General features: G+C 35.9%; 1 protein-coding gene across 1 annotated transcript in view; it reads right to left on the bottom strand.

Annotated features, from left to right (window-relative positions):
- Cntn6 (contactin 6) overlaps window positions 1-12,744 on the bottom strand; it is a 337,384-nt gene that overhangs the window by 66,266 nt on the left and 258,374 nt on the right. The window contains 3 exon segments of the mRNA XM_052719550.1: window positions 4,942-5,092; window positions 6,808-6,937; window positions 8,628-8,764. Of these exon segments, the coding sequence (XP_052575510.1) occupies window positions 4,942-5,092; window positions 6,808-6,937; window positions 8,628-8,764 (418 nt within the window).

The following is a 12,744-nucleotide window of genomic DNA, read 5'->3' as shown; positions in this document are numbered from 1 at the left end:
ATCTCAGGAGTCAGATATTGGAGTTAAACCTGAAAGTTCCACAGAGCAATGGAGAAATGATCAGCTGACCCCTACTCTCCATCTATCCCGTGGATGGAGATACATATTACAGTTTGGTTTTACAACCAAAATTGACTTAAAAAGTTGACAGATGCTTTTTACATGATCAAACAGAAAACAGAAAATCATGTTTAGCTGACTTGTGCACACTGTACATTTGATACTTATGTTAATGCAGATATGTATATTACCTTTAAAAGTTTATGTGTTTTCAGGACAAAAGGAACAGATACCCATGAAAACAGGAAGCACAGGGGATCCAGCCTCTCAGAATGACTCTGTTGCAGTTTTCTCAAAATTCTTTATCCAGAACAACTTCAAAGCTGCTAGTTGAGATGGCCTAGCCTCACAGACTACTCAAGCCAGGACTTCTGACAAGCTCTACAGTTTCTTATCACACAAGGGACTAAACAAAAAAAAATACAGCTACCTCTCCCAGGACTTGATCCCCATTTTTTCAGGATCCTTTAAAAATGTCACTGCCCCCAGATAACAGGAAGCAATCTAGAGAACATGATGCTCCCATTCCTAATGTGAGGTAGGTGGTTTCTGGTCATTCAGTGGATGTGTGTCATTGTTTAGTAGGGATTAGTTTCATGTTGCTACTGGTCATGGTCAGAAAAAAAAGAAACTAAACAAAAGAGATTGGATTCAAGGATCTCTTTCTGAAAAGAAACTGGAGGGAGGTAATATAAAAATGATAGGACAAAATGGTAGATTATTGAATCTGTGTTTAAACTAAAAAACAACTATTAGTCTCAAATATTTTACATTGGTATGATCTTTGTATATTGATATAAAATTATTTTTGTTACAAATAGTGTATATATGTTTCTACTCTTGTTTAAGGTATTGTACCTATGCGGCTCATTTAAAATGTGATGTAAAGTTCTAGTCCTTAAAGACTATTATTACAAACTGTTTAGTGAAATTAAGATATGTATGTTAGTAGTTAGTCATCTATAATAATCAAACTTGTAGTCATGTAGGTATGTTTTTAAGGTCAAACAGAAAAATATTTTAGATAGCCAGATGGTCTTCAAACACTTCAGAGACCTACAGAATATGGCATTTAAGATGTTTTAATAGCATAAGACTTCTCATGAGAGTGAAACATGTCTGCTCTTGGCAGCACCAATTTACTTCAAAAAGGGATGATGGGCATCAAATAACCTACATATGGAGTTTGCTTTCAATGTGGCTAAACTAGCCATCTGGGGAAGAAAGTACCCTTGCCTTGATTGTTGACAATATGCTGTCCAAATTGGAGGAGCAAGACACAAAAGAAGGGACTGACAAACTGCCAAGACAATATAAGCAATTTTTCAAAATTCCTGCTTCATATAAAAGTCTGTCAGATATTCTAGGACTGTAGGCCAAAGATGAATGCACCAACTTTGCAGAGGAACATTGGTGACTGTCCAGGCAGCCAGCTATCTGTCATTTCTATAGTTTTGGAAGTTGTTTGCTCTGAACTTGGTGTATACACAGGTACTATTATATTATTCTATTTAATGGGGTTTTTGATGGGGATGAAAATAGATAGTTATGGTTGCAGTTTTCCTTGTTACCAAAGTCAGAAAAAAAAACTTACATAAGAGATATAAAGTTTATGAGGTTGATAAACAAAATCTTAAGTTGTTTATCTAAAAAGGTATTTTAAGATCTAAAAAGATAGTTTCAGGATGGTAATACAAGTTATGATAAAAAGTGGTTTTGGTATAAAAGTTTGGACTCACTAAGATAGATAGATAGTACAGTACTTTCTCCAAATTTGCCAAATACAATTGGACTGAATATAGTGAGTGTAATTTTTACTTGATAATTGCTCTTATTGTATATAGTTTTACTATGTTAGAGTTAAAACCTTTCCTTTTTATTTAGAAAAAAAAGGGGGAAATGTTGTGATATATTTGTATACTGTTTGAAGATACATTGCTGTGACTGGTATAATAAAGAGCTGAATGACCAATAGTGAGACAGGAGAGGATAGGCAGAATTTCTGAGGAGAGAGAGGAAGAGGAGGAGGAATCTATGCATTACAATCCAGACCCCTAGGAGACACGGTACAGAGCAGAGGTAGCTGAGCAATGTGGAAGAATGTAAATTAATAAAAGCAGGTATATTTAAGTTATAAGAGCTACTTGGACAAGCCTAACCTTATGGCCAAGCTTTCATAATTAATAATAAGTCTCCATGTCATAATTTGCTGGCTAGTGGTCCCAACCAAAAAAAATACTGCTACAAGCATAGATGATGTATTTTCCAGTAAGCAGCTTGAAGTCACACGCTTAATGAAACCAGTGAAGACAGAAGGCAATAGATGAGGAAACAGGGCAGAAAGCCTGCAGAGATATGATGTCTCATGTAGCTTGCCCCATGCCCTTTACAAATTACTGTTTCATACTCACCATATCAGGTAAACACAGATGCCTGTAATTGCTACATCCTGCTAGGGCTCAATTATTTCTTCAGTTTTTTTAGACTACACATTCAGAACTTAATTTGTTTGCTTTCTATTGTTAAATGTGTAATGAAATCCCCAAACTAGAGGAAGATGTTATAATGAAGACTCTCTTTAGGTTAAGAGGCCACAAGACCATTCCTTTCATCACAGTAAGGTGAGCTTGAATATGCTATGGCCATTAGTAACTGCTCTGAGGCTGACACTAATTCTATCTGGGGCAAGTGAAATAAAAACAAAAACAAATGTCTGAAAATATAATATTCCTTATGCTTTCTGGATTTTCTTTCACCTCAATCCCCTCCCCCAACTTTCTCACAGTTTCCCAGCTGCTCTTCCTTCTCCTCCTCACACACCTTGTGTTTGAGCATTTTAAGGTCATGAAAGGTCACTGGCATCTCCTCCTGCTCTTTGGTTCACACTTCAGAACCACGTCATCCAACACAGCAGAGTTGATCAGTATAGTAGAGTATACATACCGTCTAGATCCACTTTATGATGGCATGTGATATCTGGAATATTCTTCCACATCAGCATGTTTAAAGTTTGATTCAATTTTAGGGATGAAAGATAAAATACATGGAAAGCAACTGTATGATGTTCAGCAGAGAACACCTGCAGTGACCTCCCAGAAGGGACCAGTCTGAGCTCTGGCAGCCGGTTCCCTTCACCTTCTTATTCCCTTATGCTGACACACCTGTCCCTTTGTCTTGAGGCATTTCCCTAAGTAAAGCCTCTCTCAAAGACTCCAATACCCTACTCATCCATCTATTCTGACTCATTCATTCAAAATTTAAGGGGGTTTCTATTTTAGGAAGTCTTTAAACAGGGATATGAAAACTTTTTATAAAGGCAAGACTAAGGAATGGACAAAGGCACTAGGATGCTTCCTCTCAAACACTCCATCAGATATTTGGAGATGTCTACAGGACAGCAGATAGAGGCAGGAAGCCATCAGTACCAATGCCAATCTGATTTTTGTTGTTATTTCCTTTTTATTCTCTTCCCTGGCTACAAGGGCAATACTAGGACTGCTAACATCAAATCAGGGTCCTCGCATCTAGCCTATGGAGGTTCTTTTCTCTAGCTTCAGAGGTCCTTTGTGAAAATCCATATTTCTAGTTTTTCCTGCAATATTGGATATGTTACACAGTGAATCTACCTTTGCAGGAAGCAAGACGTGTCTGAAATCAAGTTGTGAGGGTTAACGTGAAGTGACAGCTCACACACCAGTCTTTTGGGTCCTTTTCTCCAAAACTATCCATTGCCATATTAACCTAGGCCCAGCTATTTGGTAAAGGCTCCTCCATTTTAGCTGAGTTGTAACAATTCCCTTAACTACAGTAATCTTTCCTGACTAGTGTTCTCGTTCTGATTTTTGCCTTTCCTGCCATGTGGACCCCAAGTAAAGGCCATTCAATAAAGATGTTTACCTGTCACCTGACATTCTTTAATTGACTACTTACTGCTAACCCCAACCAATATCCAACTGTGGACAACAAAGGAAACTTTTCAAATTCACCTACCCCTTCCTGTCCTGTATCTGATTTCGAAAGCAGGCAGCAGGCTCTGAGTTACAGAGACCTCCTCTGTAGCCCCTGCCCCAAATAAGCCTTGTATTATTTCTCAGTCATTCATCCCCTTGGCTGTGTTTCATTCATTTTCATTACATTTTACTTCTACCTTTCATGTGCCCTGTCTTGCCAGATGAGGGTCACTGCTACATTTGATGTTAAAAAAGCTCTGTGAACTCATGTATGCACAATGGTCCATTCTTAACACAGAGAGGTCATTCAAATAGAGCTGCCAATTTCAGTCTGACCATCCTTTCTATACACAAGGATCTATAGAGCAATGTAATAAAATGTGTTATATGTTTGGAAAAAAAAGTAAGTATTCTTTCTGTTTTGCTGCACTGTCCTAGAAAACATTCAAGTGATGACTTCAGATTTCTCACCTGCATCCATTCTGGAAGGAAACCTCTCTGGCTTCTCGACAGGAAAACTCTCCACATTTTTTGTCATGTGGTGAATTCATTTAGTCATGGGGTGAACACCTGTGTGACTATTTAAAAACCATATCACCAGGTGTGTGCATAGGAGTGTCTCTTGCCTTTGTATAATGTTCTCACTGATTTCTCAGCAGGCTGGGTCAGGAAAGCCCTCAAACTGAATATAGAAGAAGGTCTTAAAGGATTTTAAAAATATAACTCTATTATAAGTGTGTGCAATGAAAATATTGCAGCCAAATTACACAAACAGGCTTTAGCTTTATAGCTACTTATGTTTATATAGGATGTGAAATTGTTGACATCTCGGGGTACTCCACTGAAGATTCATCAGAGAAGAAAAAGCAGGGTTTGGGGGATGGTACATTATAAGACACAAAAATGGACTTATAAAGTAAGGATGTTTTACCTTTTACTTTGCCTTAGATTCTCTGTTCCTCTTTTCCAAGAAATTGATGCTTTAGGGAAGGCATTTGGTTTGCATTCAATAGAAATGTCACCACCTACTTGAACAACTGAAATTTTTTTAATGGGTTTTTTGGAAAAATCTGGAGCTGAGGCTAGAAAACAAAATTAAAAATTGAATCATTAAATCACTCAATTAACATGCAGTAACTTAAGATTAAACCAATATACCATATAAAATTCAACATTTGTATTCAAAATTAAAGGTAATATACTCAAGTCATCTTAAGGCCAATTTAAGCATACACAGACTCACACACACACTTGCACACACATACACAATCACACAACATATACATACAAATGAATAAAAACATGTATATACATATGTTTGTACATGGTTTATGCCACTGAGGCAAATCACAGGTATTTTATCACTAGGTCCAATTTCTTCTAGAATATTTAAGGTGGCGAAATACAATGGGTCTTCAACAGAGGTAGATCAGCTAAGTGCAATTTAAAAACCTCACACTTGTTAGTCTCATTCTACCCAGTTGGATAAATAATAGTTCAGTGAAAAAAGAACAAGCAGAAGGCTTGGGAAGCACCCAAGCCTTTCATGTTCCTACAAGCTGGATCTGTGTATCTAAGCTCAATTTCTAAAGTCCAAATGAACTGAAGTTTTCAGATATGTCAGGCTATCTGACTTCTTGGCTTTTTTAGGAATTGCTTCTCTGCCTTCATCTGGCCCATGCAACTTGCCTTTGTGTCCCAGATTGAAAAGAGTGTTCTCAATTAAGTTTCTATTTGGCTTGCCTTGTGTTTGGACACCAACAGTTCAGTTCTTGACCATACGGATAGCCAACTTTTAAATGTGGCTATTTTCTCAGTTAAATTGTAAGTTCAGTGAAGGTCACTCTCACTTGAGTATTTTTATTCTTGGAGCCTGGGATATAATAAATGTTCAGTGAAATAGTACTGATTAAAGAATGAACAAGATGCCTGGCATCCAAAAGCCTATAATATTTGATCTCTTACTTCATTCTTCCTGTTTCCGCCATTCTTCCTATCACTAATCAACTCTTGGGTAAAAATACATCACACTCATTTATTGCAGCAGACACCACTGCTTCAATTTCATGTGATTTCAATCTCACACTGTTCCAACCTTAATACTTTCCACCCTAAGGACTGTTTTCCTTATTCTGTACTTACTTCAGTATGTGCATAACAATATGACAAAAATTCTAGTTAAGTAAATGAAGGGAAGCTTAAGGAATTGTTCTTTTTTAAATAAGGGACAGATATGGGAGGATCTGTCTTCTCCCTTTACTTCTGCCCTGAATACGAACTTGACGTCTGCAACTCCACCAGTCATCTTGAACCCGCACATTTACACATCTGCAGGAAAAGGTTCTCAGTATAACAGCCCAGCTGCAGTGTCATACTTGATAGCCAGTGCACACCTTAATGGAGATAAAGCGGGTCACCATGTCTTAAGTCTCTATAAATTGTCACTTGCTTTTCTTATGCCAGTGTGGTTGAAAATAATTCTCATGCTCATATTTGTAGCTGAAAATATTCCTATTGGATCCCATTGTTTTGTATTCAAGACCACCTGCTAGAATCTAGTTAGTTGATTAAAACCCTTTTGAATTTGGCACACAACTAATGATGGGATCTTAATGCATTGCTAAACTAGAAAATAATTAAAACCTTTTATGTTATAAAAAGCTAATTGAGATGTTTCTCATTGTTTCTAGGGAAAGTAATTTCTAGTTCACAGGAAAAAAATCAGGTCAGATGATGTATAAATAATAGCATGTAAAGGTTTCATTTCAAATTTCTTGGTTATAAATGAATAGCTCACCTAACACTCTCAATTCAGCATTTGCATAAATTGTCTGATATTTATTTTCTGCAGCACATTGGTAGATCCCAGAATCCGACACATTCAGCATGGTGATGATAAGAGTCCCATTTTCAATCTGAATTCTCTCCTAATAAATGAATAGCCATCAAAAGATGTTTTGCATTAATATAAAAGGTGTTTCATTGTTAATGTAAGCATTCTCATGAACAAAATATATTAATGAACATTTGTATCTGTCACTGACAACTTTCCCTGCAAGGTCCTGAGTGGCTTTCTAAAATTAAAAAAAAAAATGTGTGAAGTATAATTTTTTGTGGAATAATTTGGGGGGTGGATGGAATAATCTGTGCTATATCATTTCTTTGAAAACTGGCATCCTCTGAACAGAATACATGAAACTGCCTATTCTATGAGATTCAAAATAATTTAGAAAGTTCCACGATCCTGGAATGTGATTACTTTACAATGTGTTGCCTGAGTTCTAAGTTAGAGAAGCCACAGCGTTTCTTTCTGTAGCCTCCTCTAAAGACCACCTGAGTCAGTATCAATCATCTGCTACAAGGAGTCGTTTAGGGTACTGAAATACAATTTTGTGTGCAGAAAGTAAAGTAGTTAATAATAAAAATCTAACCTAAGCTAAACATTTCAATGAATCTGCTACTGGTCTCTAAGGATAATGTAAGTAGGTTAGAGAAAACAAAGAAAAAGAGAAAGCATTCCAAAGGCATCCTGGAAGAACATTACACTGAACCAAAGACACACCAAACATTGTTTTTCCTTCCAAATAACATATTCTTTATGACTCTGACTATGGCTACATGTGCAAAATAAAATGCAATATTAACATGATTATTTGGAGAAAATTTGATAGGGGTAAAGTTCTCTCAGGGGATAGGCATTCTAAGAGAAAATATGTTTATATTTAAAATGTGTACAAAAACTCAGATCTTTTTATGGGAGTAGGGACAGTCATCATATTTCCTAGAAGCAGGAGAGTGGGTATCAACTCAGATTCTGAGTCCTTCTATGAGACAAAATTCAGCACACTATATCATTTACTCACTGCTCTGTAACTTTGGAAAATAGTTTCCTTTCTCTGTGTTCCTCATCTGGAATGGTACCCACAGGGACAGTTCTGAAAGTCAATTTTAACTTTAGTAGCTGTTGAACAATGTTGGACAAGTGTTTCAGCCTCTCTGAAATACATTTCTTCATATATCTAAAGGAATGATCACTATCTATCTCTCCTACATTATCTTGAGGATAAAGCAATGTACAGAAAAAAAAAAAAAAACAGAGTATGAGACTTGACCCACAGGAGAGCGCATCAAGTGTTAGCTTTGCTGATGATGCAATCTTTTTAATTTGTTACTGTTTAGAATATTTTATTTATCCTTGATAATTCATAATTCTATAAAGTCTTTTGATTATGCCCCCATAGTTCCACACTGCACTTCCCCTATATCCATCACCAAAATCTCCTCCCAACTTCATGTTCTCTTCTTTTTTATTCTCTTTCTTTTCTTCTTCTTTTTTTCTTTTTTTTTTAATTTTCCCACTGAATCCAGTTACTGCTACCTGAACATGTGCTAATGACATCTGAATGTGGATTCATAACTGTTAGTATGACTGTGTCCAAGTTTTCAGTCCCAAATCTCTTTTCTTCCTTTGAGTTTGTGTAAGAATTACATAAATGTAAAGTTTCCTTCCCTAGAGTACACTGAATACTCCAAAGACATGAGCTACTACTGAGAATGACTATTATTTGACCCAAATGTACTTGTAAGGGAAGGAATTTCTAACACATACTTCCTTACCTCCGGGTTGAGGCGTTCACCATTTTTTAGCCATGTGTACCAAGGATTTGGCTTTCCACTAGCTTTGCATTCCCAAAACAAGCTGTCATAGATTGAAAGGTATGTATTTTGGATTTTCTGTTCCCATTCTGGAGGGGCTATTTAAAAAAAAAAAAGCAGATCAATAATATCTTGTTGGCAATTCAATCAAGGTAATACAGTATGTTTCACATTCTTAGTGATCAGGGAATTAACTGGATCCAGGTGAACTGCCATTCCAACATGTGAGGTATTGAGGGGAGGACAGAACGGGAGGGGACAACCAGAGTCTAGCAGGGCAACGTCACAATTATCACCCCGTATTTGGCTCGAGCTAAAGGTTGCTGTCTGTCATTTTGCTGCACCTGTGCAGCAACTTGTAAATTCTGAGTAAAGGTCAAAATTCAGAAGACAGCTGAAGTATATTGCCATGTTAAATCACAGCACATAAGTCAACTGAGATGTAAAGACTCAATCTAAACACTTTGAGGGCAAATTTTCTCTATATATTTAAAGCTAACAAAAAAGTAAATGTATGTAAACCAGATAATCCAGCCCAATACCTTGACAAAACATAAATGAGAGCCTCCATTTTTTTTATAACATAATCCAATATCCTTTGGGTTCTTGAGGAGGAATGCAGACTTTGGGAGTTTGTGGTAGAGTGAGATATTTAACTTGAAATCCACACATGGAGTTTTACAAACTTCATAGTCTGATCTAAGAAAGCACTGCACAGTAGTAAGCAAAAAGCAACTGGTGTATCAAATGTGAAAGGAAGGAGTTGTTAGTCTTACTGTCATTCAAGAAGAAAGCTGGGGTGTAAATTAAATGTATTAATATGAATATTCTTTATGTTATGGGTACTTGAAACCTGCACACAGTTGCTGATCTCTTGACTCCTTTAGTGCTGTCCTTGTATCCTTGTGGAATGGGGAGTTTCTGCCTTTCCTTGGAATCTGTGGACAAGTCTAAGTAGATGTTTGACACTTTTGCATTTAATTTGGTTTAGATCCCCAGAACCCACACCATGAGCTCACAACTGCCTGTAACTTGGGCTTTTGCAGGGTCCAATGCCTCTATATGTTTACAGAGATGTCAGCTAACCCTTTCAAGATACTTTAAAAATTCAGCAGCCAAATTATAATCATTGAACAGAGGAAAATGCTGCCTTTTTGGTGAGTGTTACTACAATGGAGAACTCTGAGGATAAGGTTCTTCAGCTTGCACAGAAATAAAGTCAATGAAAAAGGAGTTATTGACTGAGCCAACAACAAGGGCTATTTAATTTTAAACAAACTTCTAATGTATCTTCATGAACGATCTACCTAAGGAAAGCAAGAGAGGCAGGGAGACAAGTATTCCTTGGTTCCTGCCTACAGCCATCTAAGGATAAACTGCTGCACGCCCTGTCTATGGATGCAATAGTACTGAGTAAGCTGTTGAAGAAGCAAAATAAAATGAAATAAAAAAGTGGGACCATAAAACGAGGTACTTAGCATGCACCTGATACCAGACTTTTTCAGCCTAGCCTTGTAAGATGTTGTGCAGCACTCACTACAGCAAATACAGGAAGAAATGGGGCCATGTGGAGTTGAAATGTTATATACCACAAAACCCGTGTGGCTGATTCCAGGCTTCTCTACTGTGATACATGCCTTCATTAAGGCTCTGTAGGAAGCTGGTCACCAAATAGAAGGAGTCATGGTATCCCTGGGTGATGAGGCTCAACCTATGATTATCTCCTGTGGAAGCCAGATCTATTTCCAATTTTAGAACATATCTCCTGAAGCCTTGAGAAACAAACCACAGCAAGGTTTATGAGAACCCAGTGCACTGACAAAAACTGAACCTTCTTTCTCTGTGCTAAAACAGTTTGTAAATATTTATGTGAAAATACATGTTTGACCCAAGAAAATTTACATTTACAAGATCTTCAGAGCTTGTAAGGCTTAAGATCTAAGTTTGAAAGATTTATCACTATCATGTTAAATTATACATAAAAATACATTATATGTATATTTAGATGATGATGATGATGACGATGATGTGTGTCTGTCTGTCTGTGTGGGGGAATGGGCATGTCCTGCAGCAGCCAGAGGTGTCAGATCCACCTGGAGCTGGAGTTGCAGACAGACTCTTGTGACCTGCCTGATATAGGTTCTAGAAATTAAAACCAGGTCCTCTGCAACAGCCATACATTCTCTTAAATATAAACTTTTTCTCAAGCCTCAATATACAGCACACATACATACATAGCACATGCTTGCATACATTCATACATACATATTGCTTAATGTAATAATCACAACATTAAAACATATTCATTTATTTAGTGTGCATTTTCATTGGATCCCCAGCATTTTAATGAGAAAGGTGTCTTAAATGTTTTGTCTATGTAAGAAATAAGGTAAAAGAAAATTGAGCTTATCATACAAACTTGAGTTTTAGTTATTTCTCCCCTACTCCAACTAACTCTTTTATATGCACTATATTCTCTGTAATTATCATAAAATACATTAAGGCTGATTTCAGAGGTTAAAATGCAAAATATAGAAGGATATACAATGACACTATTCTTGAGTTGTAAATTAAACTTATCAATATAATAAAATGGAAACCTCTTCTTGATTTTCAAATATTATTCAGCTCTGGCATAAGATGATTTTTCTTCATTTTGTGTTACATAAATTAATATGTGGCTATGATGCATAATTATTATCTAATTCATCAGTTGTTTATTTTTCTTCCAAAAGGAATGTTAGTAACCACTGAAAAGCTGCCTAGTGAGATGGACTTGGATCATTGTGTTAAAAACTATGGTAGAGTTAGAAGAGTCCAAGTTTACATGATTATTCACAGTTTTGACCTTGAATTTTAATATCAATATCTGTGAGATCTTGCTAAACTAATCTGACATGTCCAAACTGTAACATCACTGAAAATTATTTAGGCCTAAGATTATTCTAGAAATTATGAGTTAACATTTTTAAAATTCCAGGTCTTAAAAGATATATAGAATATAAAATAAAATAGTTTATTGTTAATTCAGTCTATAGATACTTGTATTCTGATCCATCACTTAGCTGTAGCTTTTTCTATCATCTAAAAAACATGAAATATTTTTATCAAAACTGAGCCAAAACCTTTATTATTTTTAGTGTGGTAAAACTATCAGTTGTTCCTTTACTAATGCATTGCCAGAGATACTGACTGACAAAAATGTCCTTGAAGAATCAACTTCTACTGAAAAATCAAATTACTTTTCTTGGCAAGCATCAATAAAATTGTAGAACAATAATAAAAAGGAAATTATATTCTATTTATAAGAAACAACTTTCACTTCAGGTTAAAATAGGAAATTCTAAATGAAATGGAAAGTAACATATCCAAAGGCACATAGATTCTCCTCACAAGATATTCAGTTATTACTGCTAAGGGATAATTATATAAAACTTTTCAGATTATCCAAACATTATTTTTTAATAACTTTATTAGTGATGGTATCAGGATATGTAGAAAATATTTTTGTTATGAACAATACAGTTTCTAGGAGTTCTATATCTTAGAAATACCAAACAGTTTGATAATTCCTTCATTTATTTTATAGGTTTAGTCATGCTGGAGAGATGACGCAGCAGTTAAGAGTACTGGCTGCTCTTCTAGAAGGTCCTTGCTTGAGTTCCAACACCTATATGACAGTGGGAAATCAGACACCTTCTTTTGGTATCCTAGGCTACAGGCGTGAATGTGGTGCACAGAAGAAAAACCCATACAAATAAAATAATAAAAAGAGAACAATTCGAAAATGTTATTTTGGTCTGGATGAAACAAGACATAAGACAATATTTGGATAATATATACATTTATTGTATCATAAGTATCTTTAGCTCAAATATATTCTAGAAACTATGGCAAAGGTGTATCATGAGGAAATGAACTGAATTTTCTGTCATATTCATATGAGCATCTATGTACTGAAAAAGTAGAAGAAATGCATTGCATTCCGCCATTCAGTGTATTTTTCTATTCACTTTTCCTTTTTGTTTGTAAATCCTATTCAGAATGTTAATGATGATTGCCATAGGCTACTTCTGAA

This window comes from Peromyscus californicus, unplaced genomic scaffold (genome assembly GCF_007827085.1).
Source record: "Peromyscus californicus insignis strain IS unplaced genomic scaffold, ASM782708v3 Scaffold_6__1_contigs__length_162567912, whole genome shotgun sequence".
NCBI classification, from domain to species: Eukaryota; Metazoa; Chordata; class Mammalia; order Rodentia; family Cricetidae; genus Peromyscus; species Peromyscus californicus.
This window is presented reverse-complemented; position numbering and strand designations above follow the sequence as displayed.